Source organism: Varroa jacobsoni, unplaced genomic scaffold, assembly GCF_002532875.2.
Source record: "Varroa jacobsoni isolate VJ856 unplaced genomic scaffold, vjacob_1.0 scaffold_712, whole genome shotgun sequence".
NCBI classification, from domain to species: Eukaryota; Metazoa; Arthropoda; class Arachnida; order Mesostigmata; family Varroidae; genus Varroa; species Varroa jacobsoni.
Window position 1 is genome coordinate 121,189 of NW_019213614.1, and position 25,735 is coordinate 146,923.

Consider the following 25,735-nt stretch of genomic DNA (forward strand, 5'->3'; position numbering starts at 1 on the left):
CAGCGTAATTATTAGTTTCATCTGTTGTGTATTTTCAAGCAATACTATTTTTAAACTTTTTTAAAAGTTTATTTGCTGTTTACACTCTCGTATGCATTCACCGACGTCGACCGGGGCATCGATTTTTCAGTTTCGTTTGTTCACCCGTACGGTATTTGTCATCTTCAATTGACTAATTTTTATGTCTAAAATAACCTCCACTCGTAGTATAAACAAATTATTATAAGGTCAGTATCATTATCATCGTTTTCGCACGATCGCCATCTTTTTCTTTTACACGTTCTTCCCTCTATTCCAGCGTTTTTCCTCTCATATGTAACAATCGCAGATCTTCTTTTAACTATATATATATATATATATATATATATATATATATTTATGATGTCCCACTGCCCAGGCCACGAGCCGGTTGAGCTGAGTTTCGCTTTGCTCTCATGCTAAGCGCTTCTAGCTTGTATGGGAAATACCGTGTCGGCGAAATGGCTTCGTAAGTTTGTGATTAAAGTTATAATCATATTGAATTGCCTTAGAAAGAACATGATTTGCATACAAAACTGTCACTTTTCAACTGCCACCATATGATCACCATCAAATGTTTGGCCACTTGACCAGCTTTTGTCGTGTAACGTTACTACTAATGCACCTTAAATCTATCTCTGCTGGAAACGTATTAGGGTTTTCGAATCGTTAAATTGCCGCCAAAATGACGGGTGTGCACGCTTGCTGTGGTTTGCACTTGAAAACACAATTTCGGACCGAACGGCGGGACACCGTATGTATATACCTGACGTATTTGCGACAAATTGAAATAAGTTTGGCCTAGATCCTTGCCAAATCAGCCATGCATTTATCTGCTACTCAAGATTCTAAAAGATAGCAACCTGAATATATATATATATATATATATATTATAATCAGATTATTTCAAAGCTAAATAGGTACGTTTCTTTATATTTATTTCTGTACGCTCTGTCTAGATTCCCACATGCACGAAATGTATTATTATTATTACACATACACCTTGCATACAAATTCATACAAATATTTCGACAAGTGTGTAGATTTACACTCCGAAAGAACATAAGATGCAGGAAGTCGCTAACGCGTTCGTTAACGTTAAAATGGCTAGATGAATTAGATTTATTCCAATCGTACTTTTGCTGAAAGCTAGAGGCATTAGCACACTTTTATACTATACTTTTACCCTCACGCATTCTGCCACCCTGCAAAGTATTTTGGGGGCCGTGAACCCGCGCCATCGCTGGCACCATACAAATCCATTTTAACTTATGCAGTTGGTTCAAATGGATACAGATGGTTCAAATTAACTGCTGACATAGTCAGGCCTTGAAGGCTTGGCCAAACGTTTATCATTGATTTAATCATTAATGGTTCCATTTGTTACCAGATTGCCATTCAAACAGACATCTGAGAGCGTACAAAGCTAATAATAATAATATAGTAACATTAGTAATATGTGTCTTATTACTATTTTCCCAGAGCTATGTATATTAAAGGAAAGCCATGTTATTCTCTTTCGCCTTCACTTTGAACCACCACTATACAATTATCTTACATAAATTTTTTATTGGTAATACCCACTAGCAATATGATAATGATTTATTATGCCGTGTAATTCATAGCAATTTCATTGATTTATGTATGTTTTGTTAAGGCTAAGCACTCCGAAAACCTCATACCTTGAAGAACGGAACAGTAGCCGCCTTTAAAGTAGAACTTATCTACGTCCAATCAAGTACTTTCTTGGCGACGGCTATAAACGCTAATATTTGAATAGAATGTGATGTTAAATATATACTGGAATACAAAACCCTAAAATGAATCGATCACCAGTGCGAACTAAATAACGCAATGGTCCCTTCGTGCCTATAGAGTTAGGCTCTGATTAGTCGTCGTTATTGCTCATATTGTTATTGTCGTTTATTATTAAAGAATTTCATAACAGTTACCTGTTAGATTATACCTAATCTTTCGTATCCTTGTTTCGATAAGCAAGCACGCACATGCCATTTGCATAAACCAACAATTAATAATAGTTCAACGCAACGTTTTAGCCACTGAAATATTCGGTAAACAGTTCTACCGGGTCACATTAAACATGTTCAACACGGAAAAATTGCTGAAGCCGTATTCAATAAATACGTAAAATAAGAATTTGCAGGTGAAAATTGATTTCGATGCATAACAGTGAATCTATCCTACTGAAAGCTTGCAAATTCCTGCTCCGACAGTATCTTTCAACTACTACGAAAAATACTACGAGCTTCTTAGATGACCAAAAATTCTTTAATCTGTTGGTGTTGAACGCGCCATACCGTTCGACTCATATAGCACAACAACTTTTCAATGCGCAGTACCGAAACTCAAACATACGCATTGGTACTACATATTCGTCGTCTTAATCTTGTATATATGTGCATGAAATGGAATTCCAAAGATTTCGACTAGAGGTTAGGCCATTTGCGACGTGGCGAATTGGCAATCCAATTTTCTTCGCACTTCTATTCGCCACCTACCTAGAGATCTTTGTACAGGAAAATCAAAGTATCTGCATTACGTTCCTCTACCCCCTATCCCTACAAGCAATATTACTTAACAATGATTATAGCGATGGATTAGTAATACACGCTTTTTGCAGTCACATCAGTTATTTCGCAGACGTCAAACTTCTGTTTTGCTTGATTTATATCTCCTCCAGGCATCATGGTTCCACTGAAGAATACGCCTGCCATCCAACAGTGGCCTAAATATCTGTAGATATGTCAGAGATGGGAAAAATTTAACAGGAGTCAACCTCACCCAGGCAATAAACGATCGTCAAGAGAGGCACGTTCTAACGATGCTGTTCAGTAGACTCCGAGTGCAGACTACCATCTTTATCTCAGGAGCAGTGGCGAACAAACGTCCGATGAACGTTCCCAGGCGACAACAAACTGCTCTTAGCCATGCTCAAAACAATTATGTCCAATTTTACGATTTCATCAGTGTTCAATTGCTACGGAGGGTAAATTAGTTGTTTGGAGATTCTCACGCGCAACGATCTTCAAATATTCACCCGAAAAAGAAAGTCGTTAATAGTTCTAACCGATAAAGTCTTATGTGCATGTGCGGATGCCGCCAAGTGACACATTTCGTTTGTGACTTTGAGGGTGAAATTCACTTCTCTCTTGGTGACCTCAGATACAGCTAGTTCCTCGTTACGGTGGGCTCATTTACTTAGTGCTGCGCGCTTCTGTAAAGTAATTGAAGATGAACAATGATTAAATCGATGCCGTGGTTGTATCACACTCATGCGCTGGTGAAGGCCTTGGCAGAGAAGGCTGGCTGGGGGGAGCTTCGAAACTTCGCGATATTGATGGATCTTTATTACGTTCGTCTTTAAATGGATCTGTTCTTTCGCTAGTTTTATTGCCTTGTCCAGCTGGGCTACTATTTGGCGTATTTCTACTTTGACCATTGTCACTATTTCCCTGCATCGGCGTCTTCTCGGTTTTGGCTTTGCGTAGTAGGTAGAGCGGCCGCTGGAAGTTCTTTGCCCCATGGTTGCCAACGCCGAGAATTCTGCATGACGCGAAACCAACCTCGCGTGTCAAGTAATCAGGAAATTCGTCCGGTTTCAATTGCATCTGCCGGAAGTTCTCACGATGTTCGGGTGCGCAGAACTTGTGGTAGGACGATAGCGGTTGCGGTTCGAACAGAAAACGTCCGCCGGGACGAAGCTGGCGAAACACTCGTTTAAACGTGCGCTTTAGCCCCTCATCGCCAAAGTTTAGCTGTATCCATTTGCTCGTTGAAAGGCACATGATCGTATCAAACTCTTCCCGCTGTGTCTCGAGTAGCTCATCGGTGTCGAGAACGTAATTACCTCGGGTGAAAAATATGTTGTACGGGAATGGTACGGGTAGGCCTGTGTAACTGCTGTTTGTCGAAGCAGCTCCATCTCGGTTGGAAGCTCCAGGTCCTCCGCCTCGCCTATGGTTCGCACTTCCTCCATCAACTTCTGGCATATTTGTACTTCTGTATGACGTCCCACCGCCGCTAGCACCAACGCGCACAGGTGCTATTGCAATAGGCCCAAAAGTGATAGCGCAGGATTCAGGAAACCAACTGCCCTGCACGTTTTCTTCATGCACGTAATGGCGAACGTTCTTTCTTGCAATGCGAATCAATGTCTGATCAATATCCATGCCAATGATCTCACGGGGACCGTAGTCCCGTGCCACGCTCAATGTTACGTGACCAACATTGCATCCAATGTCGAGGCAGACCTTGTTTTCGAACCACTTCCGCTTTAGCAGCGACAGTCTCGAATCTGCTTCCGTCCCGTTTCGATAACCGTAGTATCGATTGTAATTGCCGTAGCGAAACCGTTGGTTAGCAGAAGATTTTTTGCCATCGCCGCTTACATTGTTCTTGGTGGTGCTATTAGAATTGTTATTATTATTATTATTGCTACTGTCACTAACATTGGCATTATTCTGAACGTTGGCCCCTGTCGACGCCGCTGTGGTATTTTTTCCGTTATTGCTACTGCTACAACCACCACTGTTGTTTGTGTTGTCCGTTTTATCTTCTGCAGTTGTTGTTTTGGCTAATGATTTGTTTTGTCCAACATTGTCGTTGCTATTAATATTGTTTTTGTTGCTCCGAACTCCTCGACCTCGTCCGCTATGAGCGCTTTGGTATTTATCCGCAATATCATAACCACCAGCAGGGCCTGTTGGGGACCAGTTATTCGAACCAGAAGGCCCAGCACCTGCTCGCCAACTTAATCCACTTCCCGTAAATCTTCCATGTTGATGATGGTTTCGGTTACGTCGTCGGCGATTCTTTTTCGTCTGCAACTGACTATTTGAAGATTTGCTGTTGGTACTGTTATCTCTGTTTCGCTTGCCATCGTTTGCACTCGTACTAGTATTTAGCTGTTGGGAGCGTTGTTCGGAGCTAGCCTCCATTGCAGGCGGTTCAGGTGCGTTCAGATTGAGCGGGTCCTTAATGTCGCGCGGAATAATCACTTCCACGCGCTCACTGCCGCCACCTGCAGCCGGCGCAGGTGACGCTACAGGGGTCTGATTCGCAAGCCGGTTTACCTCTTCGTTTTCAAGACTACGCAGGTTCAGAGGATCAGTAATACTACCCCCGAGCATGAACTTTGTCGGCAATACAATATCAGGATGCTGACGTTTTCGCCTCTTAAATCTGTTATTTGAACTATTATTACTATTATTATTATTACTGTTATTTGTATTATTGTTGGTATTGTTGGAATTGTTGTTATGGCTCGTATTGTTGTTACTGTCACCACCTCCATTACTCCCGCCCCAGCCGACCCCAGGACCGTTTCCTCCGGCTCCAGAATTCATTCCGAATGACCCGCGACGTTTACGTGGAGCCCAGCCTCCACCTTCGGATGATACATTCCGGCCACGGCCGTATCCAGCAGAAGTTGCTGACGCCACCTGACCTCGTCGCTGGTGAGACGAAAACCCGCTGGGGCCAGGCTGACTCGGATTCCGGTGGCCGGTACCGCTTCTTGTGTACGATGGCGGTGTTTGTACTACAGTTTCCATTTTGGTGTGTTTTCTCTACAGTGTATACAGCTTGCTATGCGCTAGAGTTGTTCTTTCAGTCGTGGAAGTCTTTCAGCTTTGTGGATTGAGACGTTGTTAGTCTTTGTAGCCAAACTCCGAAGCCAAGCAAGGTCCGTTTTGCAATCTCGGCTTTTTTTAGTAATTTGATGCAGCGATTCGCTGATATAACCTTATTTCAACGCAGTTCAATAGATGTGAGCTTGTTGTAATACTGGTCATCTGCAAAGCAAAATGGAAAAATATGAAACAGTAAGTAATTAACGATGATTATCACATTCAATGATGATTTTCTTACGGAATACACTAAGCTGGATGCATGTACGCTATAGTATGTTTATGTACGTAGTAATTAAAACAACTGTGATTAAAACTTCCGGTTTAGGGGGCCACCGTTCTCTGAATCTAGACTGAACTATGCAAAAAAAAAACAAATGTGTTTTTCGATGTTCATCAAGCCAAGGATGAATAGCAACATCTGATTATATGGTAGTAACATTCACTAACAATAAGCTTGACAATTAACCTGTCACCCTGTTACTACTTACTCTAGTTAAATTATCTTATTACTCCAACGTATATGCCATTATCTTAAGTAGAACTAGTGTTAACTTCAAATATGGTTTAACAAATATAATGGTACTATATATATATATATAAATATATATATATATATATATATATATATATATAATTTATATGCCATGTTTAACTCTACGCAAAAATAAAAGTCACTTTTTTGAGAATCCATTTATATCTATGTCCAACTGAAATTTATTTGTACTTTTTAGTTTAAAACTGACACTCTAAATATGCCGTTTTCAGCATTATATTTTCTTGTAGATATAAAAACGGGAAAAGAAAATAATTTATTTCTTTTTACCTTAACACAGACCCGAGATAACTACGATAGTGCCAATTACACTTGACCCGTTTTGTTATCTTTAGGGGAGAAAATGATGAACAAAAAGGCTGCCGACGTTTGCGAGATAACATCGGCATCAATTTCACTCACATCTTCACGGCACTTACACTACGAGCGTAAGTCACATTAACAAGATATCAAATCCGATTTGCTAATCGAATCTATGCAACCGAGATTACCTATTTTATTATTGCAACCAATGTTACGCTTAAACGCCGAAGCATTAGGATGACGCACATTCCAGCTACTCAGCATCACATTATGTTCCGACTTGCAAACATTGTTCACTTACTGTCATATGATGGTATGAATGCAGGCGAACTACAACTTTTAGTGGTGCCACTTCATATCTCTATTTATAATGTTCAAAGCCAGTTGTGCTGCGGTCCGTGATTAATGCGATCTTAGTAATTCATGCGCGAACTGTACTTTGTTCGCAGGTTTCACGCCGGTAACGTCATAGAGCAGAAACAATAGTCGTGCATTCTGTAATAAGAAGTTGATAGATGACTCAAAAAACATTCGCAGCTGCTCAGCAGTGTTATGTGTATATATATATATATATATATATATATATATATGTCGTGCCTGAGCACGTCCTGTTTGGGGAAGTGTAGTTACCACTCACACTTCTTCTGTGCAATTATCTGTCCATATGATGTGACTTAGAACTTCTTTTCATATTTAAACTGCATTTCTCCTCGTTAAGTTCATAAACAGAAATTGACTACCAAAAACAAAAGAAATATATTTCCAAGATAGGTAAATTTTGTACACTTAGCCAAAACACGTACGTACGCTTTGTTTCAACAGTTATAAGATCAGTACCAGCTAAAGCGTCCACTACGCAACGTAGTTGTTTCAATGCCTATTCCACTTCATCCGCATATTACTCGACCACATACTATATCCGATTACGAAGCACCGTGTAATTACGTGACATCCTTCGAGTCACGGTAGAAACTAATCATTACTCTCAACACCTCCCTTTAAGACTTTTCTTTCTGAGCCTTTACACTCTTTTAGAAAATCTACTGTCTCTTCAGAGGATGAACCACCTACCCTCAGAATCGCTTCAAAGGTTTTGTATGGCCCAGCCTCGTGCGTCAACCTCGTTTACTCGACGGATTCTTCTGACTGCCGAGTTCGCGGCGGCTGATCAGCAAACGAAATCCCTAAACGAGCACTTTAAACATTGGCGCGCCTCACTGCTGCTTCTTGTCCTGTATCTAGCAGATAACTACACCCACGAAATTGCTGGGCTGAAACAGGGAACGATAGAAAACTCGCCAATACACGCGCGCACTCACACACACACGCACAGCCCCAGTTCGCAATCCTGTAAGGCCAATGATGGCCGTCGTGCAGTAGAAACTGCTCTCCTAACGGCTTCTAACCAACAGGCGCAGCACCACGACGAGGACAGGACAGACAAATCGACTGCACACCCGCTCTCCACAAACAACTACACACACAATTGCCCGTCACAAATTACTAGCAGCAGTTGCAGCCTGTCGAAATGGTCGCCATCTTGAGACGACCCTGCGATAGCTCTTGCAGTGGTGTCCAATGGCAGTGTTGTTCTATGGGAACGCTCTGCCAGCGTTGCTGTACGAGGATTTAGTGCTATTGATCTGACCGTTTTGCTCGTCGACCTATGCCACAAACACGTCACGACCACAACGGTTCAAAAACTACTGGTTCCATGATTTAACTAGGATTTGCCACTAGAATTATGGGGTCCATAGAGGATACCAGAAGCGGCAAGGTCGATTGCAGATTCGCACTTAGTACTGAACGCCCATACACAAATTTATATGGCTGTTCGCTACCTATAACGCACACTGCGCGTAGTTGTATTGCTTTGACTGATATGTCCCGTAGCACAAAGCTCCTGGCTGTAGTCTGCGCCTCAACTGACTCTACTTTGCAGCTAAAGAACCACTGGGCGTAATTCTCAGAGCGGCCGCTGGTCGAGCGGGGCGCGATCGTCGATCCGCTCTCTCTTTTTGGCTGCCTGCTGGTGTCTCAGTGGTGTCGTGCTTGTCTGTACATGCGTGGTTAGTTAGAGCAAAGAACCACCTAGCCTGTGGCTAAAGTACATTCACACGCACACACAGAGAAGAACGTGAGAAACTGAAGGAAAGAACGTAAACAAAAAAGGTAGTTTGCAGACGACACGTCTAGTGAGAACGAACTCATTCGATCTGAACATGACGCCTGCAAAAACTCTTTTTTGAGGATTTTATTTTGAAGAATTTTGCATTTCTTAATGTTGCAACTTCTATATTGTTAAGAAGAAAAAATCAGAATATCATGTGTAGGTGTAAATCAAATATGTAGAAAAATAAGTCTAATAAACTGGTCGGTTCTTTGTGTATGTGCAATCAGTAAAGAGCTTTTTTTATCTAATGCTCCGCGCATTATACAATGATGACGTTGCTCCCATCGTCGTTCGCTTTTATAGAACAACTTCATTTTAGTATTGGTCCCGCGCGATGGTTCAAATTAGTGATGAAAACTTGTGTTGGGTTTCATGACAGTGATGCTCAAAAAGCTGGTCGCAAAACAGTCGAGTATCATCATAAGTAATGTCAAAATTCTGTCAGTAACTAGTATTTTGGTGACAATGACCGTTGACTAATATCTAGGAATCTTAGAATAAAAAAATAGCTAGATGACAATAGTGACAGAAATATTACGTGTCTGATCCAGCGAGGAGATTTCTTTCAGCTCACAAAAATCTGTATGAGATTTTTAGATCTCGATTAATAAAATATCGTTATGTCCGTGTAATGAGAAGTACACAAACATCAATTCGAATTTGTTAAGGCTATATATATATATATATATATATATATATATATGGTAACCATGGAAAATGCACATAGGCAAAGTCAAAATTTACTTCCATATTATTCGTACAATCTTGGATAGATTTCAAGGCTACTGCATAAAAGCAGCAAATAAGAACTTTTCAAAAATTAAGAAAAAACATTTTTCATATGTGGAACTTCATTTATTTCCGGAACGTACTCTCTTCGCGGAGAGCCAATGTCTGATCCTCTAGCTGTGTTACTCTTAGTTTAGCCAATAACTGAATTGAGGATGGGCCACAAGGCCCTAAAAATTATTAACTTCAACGAGTACGGCCGCTTGCTTATGTCCTGGCAGTCTAAAACATAAACAAATAAAGATAAATCATTGAAAGTAGACGCTGTTGTTATGAATTTCGATAATTGGCCTCTCACGTGACGCTATACGGCTACTGCTGTTCCTTTGGAGTGTGAACAACAAAAGAGTAAAAACGTTAAATATAATAATGCGCATTGCTTCTGTAAAGCTTGCTTAATTGGAGCGCTGACGTATGTCGCCATTTACCGTGTTTTTCTGACACACCATGAAAATGAACAAGTAATAAGAAGCAGTTCGAATCAAGGAAACATTTGTTCCAGTATATAGACATATAATAAAGGACAGCATGTTTTCTTTCCAATCATTTCAGCCTACTTGAATTGTTTCTGTATTTTATAAATACCTTCCCAAACATGTTTGACCGAATTAAAATATTAAGCGACTGATGTAAACGAAAAGAACTTTTCTACTACTAATTTTCAACACGCGTTCAATATATTCTAAAACCATCACTTCCATAAAACCTAATAAATTCCGGAAAAATACGTTCATTTCAAAAAAGACTAATCTGAATAAATTCAAATGAAACGCAAGTAGTTTAATTTCGTTAGAAAAACTGCCTTATTTCAGCGTTCATAAAAGTTTTTCCAAAAACCTAGAAAAGTTCCAAAAGTTGTTCGTTAAGATAGTGCAGGAAAAAATATTACGCAAGTTATACGTATTCGTCAGTTTGTAAAATGATTAATTTCTTTTATGCATATAATGAAAAAAAAAATTCTTCAAGCTGATCTTTCTTTAAATGAAGAAAGCATATCTGAGCCGGTCTTGTAGATTTCGCAAAATCGTTACGAACTTGATCACTTGTATGTAGAATAGTAAAACAGGAATTCTCTCATGTAAAACTAAAGAATATTAAAACTTCACCTTCCCTCAATGTTTCTTTCTTCATATAATCAGGTTAGCTATATGCATTTATTTCATACGTCCCATAATCTGCATTTCTTTTCTAATATGCTTTATGTTACATATGTTTTCGCGTTGCTTAGTTGTTATATTCAGTAATGAGTAAAGCCTCTGTGATCCTTATCGATTCATGTGAAGTACACAGATCTTATTATCTATCTCGGGCGACTCCAGCGAAACGCCAGTTCGCGAACATTGCCACGCTTGTACGCATCCAGCACTGACTCGAGTATATAAGTAGTACAACTCACTAGCGTCAAACTGTCAGCGTTTGGCGAGATAAGATATCGCTATAACAAGAAACAAGTGCTTGTAATATATATATATCTTATGCGAGGGCGACCGGCGAGTGAGAATGATATGTGGTGCCTACTGCCTCCGTAGGCGGTAGGCAGTTAAGACTGATCATCAGAAAGGGACCATCGGCATGGTCACAAAGCAAGCGAAGTATACAAAAGCTCGTTGTTAACCAAATAGAACTCATGTGGTACATATCGATTATTATTAGCGAATACAGTAGCGTAACCGGGTTTCTTCGTACACTGAATCAAACATTTCGCGTGCCTTCTTAGTGGACCAGGTTTTACAAACTCCAGTTTTATATACAAAGTAAGAAGGTTACGTAACGCGGTCTGCTAGCGGCAATTTTGCCAATGGAGAAGATCAAGAATATAATTGCATAAAATGTTCTGCATAAGGTCGCTGAGGGTGAACTTCTAGAAAACCTGCACCGTATTGCGTTCTATTTGAATGAACTAGCGACGCAGCCTTGATGCTTATTCATTTATTAGAAACAGATACCGAGTACTTCTAGCATAGAGAACGGTATAATATTCGGTGGACAATTATTACTGAACGCAGCCTTTACGTGACGTATTACGTATAAATAGAAAACACACCGATAGAAGTCGACATATCTTGTGTGTAAAGCAAGTGACGCGGCCTAATTCCTTGCAATAAGTGGCTGCTATCACACTTGCTATGGCCTACAAAATCGCTCTGTGGCGGATTGCTCCTCGGTACATTACGATATACTCAACTACCACATATTGAATCGCCGACACAAATTGCAATAATAGCGTTAAGAGAAAACTATGTAATTATATTATAAAAAGAAAATCAAGAGTTTCACTGGCCGACCTGCAAATATAAACCGTTTGGGCACCCATATGTCGCAGTTTAGAGCTTGTCGTCGGCAAAACTTGGTTTCACATTTAAAGATGCACTGGTCTCTGAAAAATTGCTGTACTTGTTAGTGATTTATTTGTTTTTGTGCTTCGTTTGAAGCATTGTTCGACGCTAGTGCCATTATTACGTCGGTACACGTCAATTGCTACGTTTTGCTCTAACACACAAACTATGGTAAAACGTACCAAAGCAGAAAATTAAGACAAATGTGAAAAAGTGCGCACATCTGTGAGTTAGCACTGGTCTCGGGGGTATGAAGTGGTGTGTATCTCTTACATTATGTTAAACCACACGAGTGCTGCAATGGACGCTCGCCCACGTATAGCGTGCTATCGTCTCATTGTTGACAAAGTAAATGGGATAATTTTTTCTTTTATTAAAGAGCGTTAAGGTTAGTACTGGCGGCAACAAGACAGTCTAAAAATCTAATCTAAAATTATCGTCGATTCCTATGAAATAATAGATAGGTAACCGCCAGCTTCTTTTCATTGTTTATGGTATTCACCTTAGGGCTTGACATTGCATCGTTGTAGCTGGAGTTCCCACGCTTGGTGGAGCAGAGCAGGTTAATCCCCCCGATCAGCAGATTTATTGTTGTATGCCCTATAAACACTTCTTTGTGCACTAGATCTCAGAAAAAGAACACACTCAAGTGATGTCACCTTATTATGCTATAAGGTAGAACCTCATTCTATTACAGTCCTTCTTACCAATTTCCCGCAGCGAACGACTTCACTGAACAGTTTCACGCATCTCATGTACACTTGAGGCATTTAGAATCTTCAAAGATTGCGTTTCCCTTGAGTACCGCACCAAACAGGAAATAATGACTATCATAGCAGTCAACCCTTCCAGTCAGGTTTGAAACGAACGGTCTTGCGCGGTCAAGCTTTTGAAGACTCTTCTAACTAGTTTGTTTTTGGTATTGCTTACTTACTGCAAGGCCTGCTTGTCCCCGTGATGGCGTAATGGGTAGCATGTTTGCCCCATGAGTTTAAGGGGCACATGGTGGTCTGGGGCTGAGCCTGGGCGTGGATACAGTTCGTTTAGTGCTGGAATTCGGCTCTCTGATGTAATCCCTAATAGTGGCATTAGACGTAAAACCCGAAACATTTGATTTACTACTGCTCACTTGATGGTTTTCTGATGACCAATAAGTAGTAATAAGATGGTTTGAGTAGCGAAATGCCGTTGCTTCATTTCAATAATAAGCCTTTATGGCTTTTGAAGGAAACGTACAACTTGGTTTAGCAGTTCTGGAGTGTCGCAGTCATACATGGAGAACTCACAGGTTTTCTTTCAAGAGATTAATCTCGTTCTCTAGCAGAAGACTTGTTTGACTAACGTTAAGCTCAAGTAGATCATGCTGCCAGTTTAACAACGACTTAGACAAATAGACAAACATTGACAATGGTAGCTGATTTGACGGAGTTCAAACGAAATTTACTGCCAAAACTAGAAGCACCTGATTTAATCGGAAACTTCCTCTAATTCGGCAGCTTAATCAGGGGTAGATACCGAAAATCTCCGCTGACACATCTTTCAATTGATCACTAAGTGATCAAACTGTTCAATTTCAGTGATTATTTGTACCGATATTATAGCTTATATGCGAATCAGAAACTATAATTGCAGTTGAAGCTATCCGGAGTTTAAACTACAATAATTTAAGCGTCTGCCGCGTTGTCAATAACTCGTTGATTTGCTAAGCAGTTATTGTGCGATATTACCGAGCCGTACTCAAAACAGGGCAGACGAACATTATCCATAATAACCCGATACATACCTAGGTTGAGTATTTGGTTTAAAAGGTATCTGATATAGTAGATCTGGATCAGTTAAAAGGGCTTAATATAAACTGCTAACAAAGTTCAATTATTTCATGCTCATGATTATCTAATACGTGTTGTCACATAGAGAGCTACGATACTGGTGATAAAAGTAGCCTATCTTATTTGGGTTCAATAAAATTTGGCTTCCGAATTATTCACTTGAAGTATATCGCAATGTTGGCATATTTTAATGTCTTTATGGTCTCAAGTACCACTTCTACAAAAACAGAGTGATGATCGGGCGCTTTTTATTAGCTTCCGCTTCAAGTCGCCGCATTAAGCGACATTGTCTAGTTAAGACGTGTTTTAATCCGTTTGAAAAAAGAGGGTTGCTATATGGCTTATATAGTAGTTTAGTCATAGAGAGGAATCTATATATATACATGCCTGCCTAAAGTAGACGCAGTAAACAGTGGGTCTTAGATAAACTCTTCATTTAGCAAATTTTACAAGCTTAATAAAGGAAAACATTACTGAACGAACACCTTCGGCTATCTAACTTCGTAAACAGAGTTGAAACTGCATTATTGTGAGGAAAAACTCTTTAAAGAAAAGGGCATAATAGAGAAATCCGGGATAGCTCATTTTTAACGGTCTCTCTCTCTCTCTCTCTCTCTCTATATATATATATATATATATATATATATATATATATATATATATAAAGCGGAGTTCTTCCGGAATCCGAATAACGGAAGGCAAACCTAAAAAGTTTACTACAGTATAAAGTAAAGCGACGAATCGGATGAACCTTAAAAATCGCTAACTACGGAGCATGTGAATGTACGCATACGCTCTACTACAAAAATTAACCGGAGAGATGTTCCTCTCCGAGCGCTATTGACCTTTACGCTAAGATTGACCGTGATACTAAATCCAACTCTACGGCAAATTTTCGTAAACGAAGCCACGGATAACTTCAACTAAACCGAAGTAGTTTTAATAATTAATATTAGTTGACTTTCGCAGGCTCTACGTGGGTTTTACAAAGTAATTTACTTATAAACCATAAAAATATTTGCAATATTATGATGCCAAGAGGAATCACAACAAGTGAGAAAGTGCAATCCTATTCAAGTGAAAACCGCTAAAGTTTTAACTCAACTGATATACTGGTGATTTTGTAAACGATATACTCTTTGGAAACGGTTGCTAATGTCAAGTCCAAAAAAGCTTTAACTAATTGGCCTTAAAGTAATAATATACGAAACGGCCAGGACTTGCAAAGCAGGCAGAAGTATTTTTTCAGATTAGCATCTTCCGATAACGAGTGTGTCATCAATTGGACGCCATAAAACGAATAGATACTCAACGGCACAGACCTAAAGACATCCAGACGAAGGTAGTTAAGTTCGTAACTTTGTGAATCGATCAAACCAAAGGCTAAGTAGCAGCAAGACCGGAGTGAATTTAGGGTAAAACGGTGTTTGTTGCAATTTAGATAGTGTTGGCACTAGATAGATAATACTGGAACACAATTTGTTCGAATCTTGCTTTAGGCAAACTGAAAAAAATAAAGAAGTGATTCTCGTTTTTCCAGTTCAGGTTTTTTTTATCCTGTAGTCGTTTCATAAACCCCAGTCGCGGGTAAATTCATTTCAATATCCACCTCAGCATTAATTTATTCAAATTGACGTTTATATTACTAGCGATACGTTCTTTTAAACATACGGGCAAAGACAATCTTCATCATTCTTGAAAGAAATACTGACTGCTTGTTGCCGCCGGTAGTTTTAATATGCTGAGATAATCGTTCACCGTCGTCGCGGTCGCTCCTGCACTGCCTGCATTGATTAGTTCACAGATCTATGGCTCCTTTTTAAGTGTTACGTGTATTCTTCTACTTGAGATTGATGCTCGACTTTGCTGGATAATTTCAGACAAATCATTTAATAAGCTAAAGTTATAAAGGTCATATTTAAAAAGATACATTCGAAACATTGCAGAGGAATATGCTCGCAAAGCTATTGTTATATACGTATCGGAACAATATCTATCGAATAAGATTCAACAAGTAGTTTAGGGAAGTTCTTACTGTAGATTAGCGAACACATCTTTGGACAGGTTCACGTCGCGATTCGAGATTTAAAGTTACAGTAAATAGTCGCAATTGAAAGCTTTTTTACAGTTTGTATATAAAGTCGATTTATTAACCTGCATACGGCCATCCAGTTTGGGATGTGATTCCCGTGATTCCTAGCGGAGATAAGGCTCGATAATAATTCTAATCGTACCATGTGAATAGGAGTACGAATAAATTAATCATAGTTCATACACAATATAGTTCTTCTCAAGAGCGAAAATTGCGTAAGAGGCTATGGGGTAATATAACAATATTTTCGTACATTTTTCTGCAATCGTTTTTGAAAAACCACACATTTGCTTTACACTACCGGTCTACAACTGCTTGCTGCCGTTAACAAACAGCGCAAAGTAGTCAGTTCCACTAAATCGTTTGAGGGCCTTTCTACTCCGTTCTGGCTATGAAAGGGCCTCTAATCATAAATTATGAAACGTGTTTAACATTATAGAGCAATTGGCGATGCTCTGTATCGCTCAGATGCCACTTCCAAAAGGTTTGCCAGTTTGTTTGCAAAGCTATTCTCTAACTCAGCAGGCATTGTTCAGACATGCTAGGTGCTCACATAGTTATACATAGAACATTTGAGGTCTTGTTTGTGCATTGCTAATTACAAGACAAGAAACATAGTTCAACCAGTAACGGTAGACGCATTTTTACAACGAAATTACAGCGTGAATTTCCGCGCTCAGTCCGCCCTATACACTGGAATCAAGTCCTGAGATTGAAACGGGCCCGTTTGGACCTCAGGAGTGTTTTCTCGTGCACTCGGCAGTTTATTACCCTCTAAGGACACCTATACTCTCGTAACCTCATAATTAACTAATCCTCCTATAGTCTATGTTCTAACTGGGTGGTTGGTAGCCACAATCGGACATGGGAGTCCGCTGTGCGCATTTCGCCTATATGTAATTACGTCGTTAGCTAGCTACTGCTTATTCAAAAACCGTTTGTCCGGTTGCTCGAAGCAGTGCATCCTTCGATCTGTACCTTTCGCTTCTAGTGCGGTATACATCATTATATCGCCAGTTTTATGTCCTCACGTGTCGCTTTGACCCTGCTGCAACTTCCCTTAGGCGCCGCCTCTTTTTCATGGTTCACTATAAAATACCGTACTGGTCATACAGCCTCGTCCGAAGCCTCTAGCTTTCGGAATACCGGTGTCAAATTCTAATTGCTGTCGGACAAACAGAGCCAATAACTATGACTATTAGTTAGTTTTACAAAACCAGCCTTGTGACCTCGATGATCTTCGGCGTGTCAGGCTAGCAATGCCAGTCCCAGAAACTACGTAAAATAACGTCGAATCGAACCATGGCAAATTATGACATGACAAACTCCAGCTGATATGCACCCGCGTCAATCATTCGATGCACGTCAATTTAAGATTGAGAACAAAATAACTCTGTAGTAACATAGTTTGTACATGTGGATATAAATAGATTGGGCTTCACTTTCAGTGAAGCTTTACAGACACTACAATCAATGAATTTAATAAATTTATCTCAATTTAGTGGCTGTAGGTTTTAAGTTGTAGGGGGTCAACAAAAGTGCCATTGGCTCTGCGCAAAGTGTGCCATTTGGTACTGAGCAAGACACTCGTAACACAAATTGCGTTTCTTTCATAAAAACTATCAACCGTAATTTTAAAGCATCAGTCACATAGTACGGAGACCTCTGTTCACGCAAAACTAGCAACATATTTGTTTTATACACGTCTATTAACTCGACTTGATAAAGATATCGCAATAGGCTCTGTTAGTGACCAGCTAATTTTGTCTCGTGTCCTCCTGAAAAGTTATTGTGTTTGCGCATAGCGCGTGTATGTACATCGTATTGTATTTTCACGTTTGCTAATTTATTTACTCCATCGTCGACAGTGTACTTTACGTTATCTAATTTCCAGTTTGACATTTTCCCCACGTTCGATCGTCTCGTACATTATGTAAGCGTTAACAGCAATGATGTATTCGTTATATGTTAGGTATTAAAGTTGTATACTTATCACCACTAAATTCATAATAACTTTGTATTCTTCCCTCTTCCTTAATTTTCCTACGGCTTATTCCTAATGCATATATATCGTTATCATTATTGGTACATTTTACTTTTTTGTGGTCTCCAGAAACTACCGCGAACTAACTGATAACTACTACACGGGTGTATACGATGTACTTACTCCATGTACACATTCGTTCACTATTGTCTAACTACGTGAAGTACCCCTTTTATCAGATTTACTTAGTTGTCGATTGACATGTTTTCTCAGCCCTCATTGAAGTCATCTTCATTTTTCAGTGATGTGCCTGCGATCCCTCAAGTACTAAAGAAAACATCTTTATCGAAACTTTCTTTAAACGTTTATGTAATGTGTTGCTAACGCTCGCGAATTTTACAATTCGGTTGACGTTAATGGATTCCCAGTCTTGTCATTCAATGCGCCACGGGAGCACGGAAGTCTGCTGTTTCTGAAGTCAGATTGTGGCCCCTGGCGGGCACGAGTAGGCTGTTTCTCTGATGCTTATTTGCGTCTTATGTGATCTTGTGTCTTATGTGATCTTTGAGTTAATGGCAAAATACAATGCAATCTAATGCAGATTTCGAACAAATTACGAGACATGTTGCGACGGAGCCGCATGAAATGCAAGAAAGGAAATTCGAGGCAATCGTTTCATTTTGCATAAACGTCATCAATAATATACATTGCCTTAAGATTCAGTCTTAAGGGCGCGTCCTTTAGGATACGCTTGGCCCTGTTAGGCCAGATATAACTACATCTGTAGTCTTTGTCAGTAGCAATCACTATGTCTGTTGCGTGCTTTTTTTTTGTACGTTTCGTTTCTAAACGAAAGGTATATTTCACGGGAACAGCCACCATATGCTGCAGTTTACTTTCCCTACAGAAGGAAAAGATTGCTTAAGATTGAAAAACAATCTACTAGATCGTGCACTGAGGACGATCTCCCAGTTTGTTTTTTAAACCACGTCGCCACAGAAATTCGTTTAAAGAAATGTGTTTACATTGCCACCAATACTCAGCCTCACGATCATTTTGAGTTTATAATCACTGTTCTCTAGAAAATAAACGGGATCTGTGCAGTCAGTTTTAGAGCATTCCCGACTTAGGTTCTGACCGGGAACGATCTTATAGCCGACATGTGTCAACAGCATGAAGCTACAAGTAATCTCATGTGTGCCTGTATGAAATATGTGGCAAGTAATCCTATGTGTATCTGTATGAAATATGTGGCGATCAAATTTTTCTGAAATTCTCCGAGTGTTTTCGCCAAATAGAAAATATGGGGGTCAGGTTGGTGATCATACAGCTTATAGATCGTGACAGCGCTCAGATGAATCCGCGCTTTTTTTTATACTCTTCGATATTAAGTGATCGTCTAGGCGCCGAATCTCGGAGCAACACATTTGCAGCCGAACTGCCTAGCGATGCTCGAACGGGGTGATGGGCAACGTGCGGTGCCGGAATGGATGCGTCGAGGTCGATTGCAATATCGAAGTCGTGCGCGGCAAACAGATCTCCCCCGTTTGCAGCGCCCAGCGTTGAGCGCGACTTCTCTTTCTCTTTTCGAGCGTTTTCCTCATCCTCTTTGCGTTTAGCCTCTTCAGCTGCCTTTCGCACTTCGGCGTCGCGTTTCTTTGCTTCTTCTAATGCCTTAAGCTGCTCCGAGGTAAGTTTGTCTGAACCACCATGCTTCTTCGTTACGAGAGACGGGGCACATTTGCGCCTTGTAAATGGGTCATCAGCCTTTAATTTATTCTTTTTTGCGTCCTGTAACGTTTATCGAACAGAAATATAATAGACGTGGATTTTATGAACATTCGGCACACTAGAAATGATTGTGTAGGAATCAAAGTTACTGAGATGTTTATGACATCAGAATAATATCATAGAAACAGGCACAGAAACGGCACACGTTAAACGTAAACGAATTGCTTACAAGTTTTTTTTAAGTAACTTTACTTGAGGTCACTGCTACACTGTAAACTATCCTTCATTAGCAATACAACTAACAAATTATTCTCTTTCAGGTCTTTCAAAACTGCTAGTGGAATGCTTAGGATGGCGAATTGTGCTAATCATCGTTTCAAACCAGGAGTGACACCTTCTCAAAATTGCAATTTTCAAACATAAGCCCTGCCCCAATATCCTTCCCGAGTCATTACCTCAGCACTCACCTCAAGGATAGCTCGTTCAATGTCAACAATGTTCTTCTGCCTATTCCGCTCGTTAATGTACTGAATAGCCGAGATCGTACTCGTTCTCTGCTTATCCAATTCTTTGGCACGGTCTTCAAGCCGTTCTAACTCTTCAGTCAATCTGAAATAGTAATAATATTAGCAATTGTATTTACATTTGCCTACTTACGCATCATCAAAGGAGGTCGGTCATACAAGCTCCCACAATGAAGGTGTACACAATACACAATAGAAAAAATGCGAAATTTCAAAGTTTTTGTTAAATTAAATTCCGTTTCTGGACATGTGTTACTTCTGCGGAAATTATGCTGCTTACCTCCGTGCCTCTTCATGATCGCCGAGCTGTTCAGCCATCTCTTTCTTTTTCATGAGCTCCGTCTTAGCCATTGCGTAGTTGTGTGGATTTCGCTTAAATTTCTTCTTCTCTAAAACGATCTGATTGATATCCGAAACCGAATATGAATGATTGTTTGCGGCGTCTACATCGCGTTTCTTCCGTTCGACGGAAGAAATTGTTGGTAGCGTCAACGAATCCGTGCTCATGACTTCCATCCATTTAGCAAACTCAGCGTCCGTGAAGTCCTATGAGCAACAATATTACCATTAACGAAAAAGAAAACAAACGTGAGCTTTTTCGAGGTAGTCACAATAAATTCAATTAAGTATAATACCAGTTACATATCTACCTAATTATATGTTTATCTAATCTAATAATTATCTTATTATTTATTATATTATTAAAAGCTATCTGCAGACATTTCGACCCAACTATCCTCAGTATTTTTTTTTTATTCTTTCACAGGCGTACATAAATTACTGTAAAATTTATTATTTGCCTGCATGAACCATTCCCCCCAAAAACTTATTTTCTAGATCCTTATGCTTCCATGACGTCTGCTTCTATCTTCGCGTTACTTGAAGTGCATGCCTATTCACCAACCTGATTCGAGACGTATTCTATTCGAAACACGCGCTCATCCTTTCCGTGCTTTATCCGAAGTCCTTTGTTAGTTCGGTTCTTGCCCAACTGGTAGATCTTCGGTGTTTCCACCACGTCCAAGATTTCGGCCACCTGCAATCAGGTCGACCACCAAATTACGACGAAACATATAATATGTTAGCAACCGCTAGCCGCCTGATTATTATCAACCGATGTATTACCATCGAATATCGGAAATGAACATAAGTAGTTGACACAGTAATTGATATACCGATCTGACACAGTTAACCCATTAATGCATAACTCACATACCCTGTACACAGATTCTCCTCCCTTCTGACCGATGCCTATTCGTACGAAGCAACCGATAACGGTCTTTGCGAAAAATGGAGCAAATAACCATTTCTCAAGGCGAAACCGCGACAGTCGTATCTGTGAGATGTGCTCCTTGGCAAAAACAACCTTTTCTTCGCTCCGTCGTGATGTCGTGCTGTCGGCTGATGATGACTCTGAAACGAAAGAAAGGAAAGAATAAAGAAAGACAGAAGCCAAAATATCAGTTTCGATTGCTGCTGGGATCAAAGTTTACTACAGTTAATTAGTTGCGATTGTTTGACTACGAAATAGTTCTTCTAGAAGGAGATGCAGCCTTAACCAGATCGATTATTTGGTTTAGCTAAAGTGTCGCCGGGCTGCAACGAAAAACAGTCGCGGGATTCAGCTTACCTGACGATCGGCTGACGCTTCGGGATCGACTCCTTGAACGACTTCGCGACGACGATCTACTCCTGCTTCGAGACCCACGACTTCTGCTTCGCGAGTCTCGGCTTCGTGATCGACTCCGGCTGCGGCTTTTGCTCCGTGATCGACGACTCACCTTTGAACTAACTGACGATGATCTCGAAGCGGATGAGTCACTTCCATCACTGTCATCATCGGAATAAATATCTGACGCTTTCAGCTTTTTCCCAGTTTCCCGTTCGACCTTGTCGCCTTTATCCTTGTCTTTCTCTTTATCACGTTTGGAGGTTGATGTCTCTTTTTCTGTGTCCTCTTTTTCCTACGAGTAACAGTGAATAAAATAAGGTACTGCTTGTTAGATATGCCCAGTCAACCCGAGAAAGAACTTCGTTAAATTAGAGGACAAAGGAAATTAATAAGACAATTTTTGGTCAGAATGCCAAGCATTATTATGACGGATATCAATCCTTACAGATTCGAGCACATACTCGCAACTATTATTATTAAACATAAAGTATGCAAGGTGGACGAAGTTACCACGTACTTTGCGTTCCTCCTCAGCCTTTTTTTTCTTCTCACGTTCTGCTCGTAAATTCTGAATAGCTTGGCTTTTCTTATCCTGGCGACCTTCGAGGTTCTTCTTGCGCTCTTTTGACCGCATGGACACATCGGTAAATGATTTATCCCTCAGGCTGAGATCCTTGTCTAATTGTTGCTCCTCTCTGGCTTTTGATTCGCGTTTCTTCTTGGCCTGTCGCAGTTTCTTTTCAATTTCAAATCGAGCCTTAAGGCGTTCACGCTTCTCAATTCGGTTGAAGATTTCTTGCTCACGCTCTTTTTCTGTCATCTGAGCCAATCTATTAAACAGAGTAATGCAACGCGAACAATACACAATATTTGTATGTATTTTCATGTATATATAATTGTACAATGCACTACATTATCTATATATATTTGTAACTACGATACCTCACTGCTTTAAAATTTTTCGTGTTTTCATTTCTGTCGTTCACATTTCCCTGTCGAGCCGTTCGTACTTAACAGAGCGTTCTCATGTCTCTCTCTTAATGGGCACTAATTCAGAAACAGGACATCTTCTTGGCTAACAATATCGCCCAACCTACCGGGCTCGATCAGCGTCGTCTCCTAAGAGATCTTCATCATATCCATCGTTAAATTCTTCACTTTCGTCGGACTCGCCGCCCGATTCATCGCTGTCGTTATTTTCTGATGAGCCGGCTGGCAATTCGCCTTCCTCAACGCCTTCAGAACCTCCAGAACCCGATCGCGAAGTTCCTGCATTACCGCCCGACCGTGGGGACATTGCCTTCTTCGTTAAAACTTTCTTTTTGTTCCCACCTAAAGACAATACGGAAAGATTACAAAAGGCAGTTACCTTAATGTATTATATAGTAAAATTCTTACAAATACTCAGTTCACAGGGAAAACGCAAACGAAATATGGTACAACGAAGGCAACTCATATGTAGAGTACATACATTAATTATAACAGTTTACTCTGGAATTTTTTCCGGTCTTTCGCGCCCAAACAAAAAGGTGACAATTATTTTAGTTCGTTCACTGAGTACCAAAAATTATGTTTTCTAAAGCTTAAAATCGAAATTTTTAAAAATGTGATTAGTCCTTGATTGAACATAAGTTACCGTCAACCGCATTTATCCCATATTTCATTCCTTTTGTTTCATTTTTAAAAAACACGGACCTCGCATACGCTAGAACTTAGTAACAATAAATATTGCTGTAATTTGATTTCGCGTGGCTTTACAAGGTAAAATTCGAACAACAACCCTGTTTTGTAAGATCGTTAAGGCGTGCAAAACTAATCACTTTACAGTTTACGCAGGTAACGACATAAATTAAATTTAACGTATTCAAAAAAAAGTTGTGCTATAGAGTGTCGCACAACATCTGCAAGCCTGATATCTGGAAGCCTGCATATCTATATGTACACGCATATGCAGATTATGATAAAAGTCCTACTTGGTAAAATCAGTTCTTGAAACGACCACCGTAAACAATGCTTCGCAGTATGTACTTGCTAAAGTCATGTCGAGTCATGAGAGTATATTATCCATTCATGAGAGTGTATATTGTGAGAGTATGCATTGTATATTATATCGTTTGAACCGACTAACAACGCTCGGAGGCTTTTAATATTAGATGATCAAATGAGCTGAAACCGTCAAGTTTCACGTCCTTTACCGTTCACCTAGCTGTTACTAGCATTGAAGCAGCAAAATTCATGTGGGCATCAGCACTCCGTTGTTTCTGAACCCACTTTATTTGTCATCTGGCGTAGTAATCCTCCACTCAATACGAAACGATAGTATTGAATGGATTTATTTTAAAATAAACACGCATTTTTGTCCATAACAGTTTAGAATATATATTCTAAGATCCGGCCGCCTTATTAATTATCGAAGTTTGTAATTAACTTCGATAATTAATAAGGCGGCCGGATCTTAGAATATATTTTCTTGTATTGAGTTGCCGGAAATTTCCGAATATCGCCGGCCCTCACAGATGCTTGAACGCGAAAAGCAGCTAATATTATTGGGCTTGCTGTTCTAAAACGTCCGAATTGTACGATATTGGCTACTTTGCCCGTTTGCTGTTGTCTCTTCTGTCATGTTAGCAGTAAACACTGAGTGACATTTAGCAGCGATCACCAGTAGCCGTACTGGCTAGTATATAAGGACAGTGCATCGCCATTGCACCCTGCAATTCCCTCATGAAATCTATTTGCATCGTCCACTTACGATTGTGTGGACAACAATATTGAACGAATAACCCGTTACTGACAGGTTGATCATGTTTGAAAGGTGCAGAGTGGCCGGTTATTCTGTATACTTGAATATTGAATGTAACAAAAAGTGGTGGCTCGGCAGTGCTTACCATGAGAATTAAACAGGCCACATGCTATGATGTATTGATTTAAATAAGAGTAAATATATATACAAGAATAGATAAATACGAGTAAAATGCGATGGTAAAGCTCCGACCGGTAACGAGTTCCACTGCCACTGCCATTGAGAGCCAATTAATAAGACAGGATTATGAAAACCTGAGAAAAACCTCTTGGTTGTATTGCAATTTCCCGTTTCTTCTACAGGCCGCAAAATTTGTTACCACCGAACACCACCTATTTCCCATTTTCCCTCTCTACCGTACAGCCTTTGTAACACCACAATGCAGCTCGAGCACAGCAGTTGATTGTTATCTAACCGTGACAATATTTTATATACAGTGCTTTTCCCATACCCACGATACACACATACACAAATCCACACTTAGGCCTGCTTACCTTTAGAGCCCCACTCATCCCCTGAATCGGATGTAGCGTCCTCGTCATCTTGGTCCGCTACACGGATTTTCTTCTTTGTCGATGTGGAGTTGTTGTCGCCGCTCACATCTGACCCCTCTGAATCTGAAGCTAACGCCACACGCGACTTTCGCTTGCTACTCATGCTGCTCAATGCCGCCGACGGCTGAGCACACCCTTGTTTTTGCCGTTGTTAAGTAACACTCAGCTAACCCCTTGCAACCGGCGAACACACAGATACACAATAACACCAAATAGATCACACGGTCACCGTCGAGCTCTGGCCAAGTCCGATGTGATTACAGCCGACTGAATACGCTCAGGCAGCTCGCAACAACAGAGTAATTCCTCTACTTCTCTCTATCCGATTGTCTCAAATGGTAAGTAGGTACGAGCGGCAGTTATCAACCGTGGGCAACCACTGCAGGATTAAACTTTCCACAAACGCAAAATGCCACTGAAAGGCCGCAGAACAGAGCTGAACAAGAACTGATGGCCAAGGAGCAAAAACAGTCGCGGAGTCTTTGCACTTCACGAACAGCGAATCGTATTGCTGCCTGGACCGCTACGTTCCTTTGTATGAGTGTTATGAGAGGGCTACTGGCTAATGGCGCGACCATGTTGTGCCGGAGAGAAGAACCAGCGACATAAACACGAACAACAATAGCGGCTTGAGCACACAATAGCAGACGACACCGTGAACAATCGAGGGTGGAAGCGACACCTGGCGGAGCCAAGATGAGCTCAGGATGATGCAGCCGCTAC

General features: G+C 40.4%; 2 protein-coding genes across 5 annotated transcripts; both read right to left on the reverse strand.

Moving 5' to 3' along the window:
- Positions 1-8: 8 nt before the first annotated feature.
- LOC111262900 (7SK snRNA methylphosphate capping enzyme) lies at positions 9-12,732 on the reverse strand. 4 transcript variants are annotated; one of them, XM_022837519.2, is made up of 4 exons: positions 11,773-12,732; positions 7,597-7,796; positions 6,827-7,020; positions 9-5,831 (listed from the first exon to the last, which is right to left on the reverse strand). In XM_022837519.2, the coding sequence occupies exon 4, from the start codon at positions 5,589-5,591 to the stop codon at positions 3,282-3,284; it is 2,310 nt and encodes a 769-aa protein (XP_022693254.1). In that variant the 5' UTR covers positions 5,592-5,831; positions 6,827-7,020; positions 7,597-7,796; positions 11,773-12,732; the 3' UTR covers positions 9-3,281. The 4 variants fall into 4 exon arrangements, with proteins under 4 accessions (XP_022693254.1, XP_022693255.1, XP_022693256.1 ...); XM_022837520.2 differs by lacking the exons at positions 7,597-7,796; positions 11,773-12,732 and adding an exon at positions 7,333-7,560; XM_022837521.2 differs by lacking the exons at positions 6,827-7,020; positions 7,597-7,796.
- Positions 12,733-15,762: 3,030 nt separating this feature from the next.
- On the reverse strand, positions 15,763-25,637 carry LOC111262902 (RNA polymerase-associated protein RTF1 homolog). The gene is made up of 9 exons (XM_022837528.2): positions 24,953-25,637; positions 22,753-22,987; positions 22,173-22,485; positions 21,614-21,947; positions 21,200-21,396; positions 20,888-21,019; positions 20,264-20,529; positions 19,927-20,068; positions 15,763-19,519 (listed from the first exon to the last, which is right to left on the reverse strand). Exons 1-9 carry the CDS (start codon positions 25,113-25,115, stop codon positions 19,079-19,081), a joined length of 2,223 nt encoding a protein of 740 aa, XP_022693263.1. The 5' UTR covers positions 25,116-25,637; the 3' UTR covers positions 15,763-19,078.
- Positions 25,638-25,735: the final 98 nt, after the last annotated feature.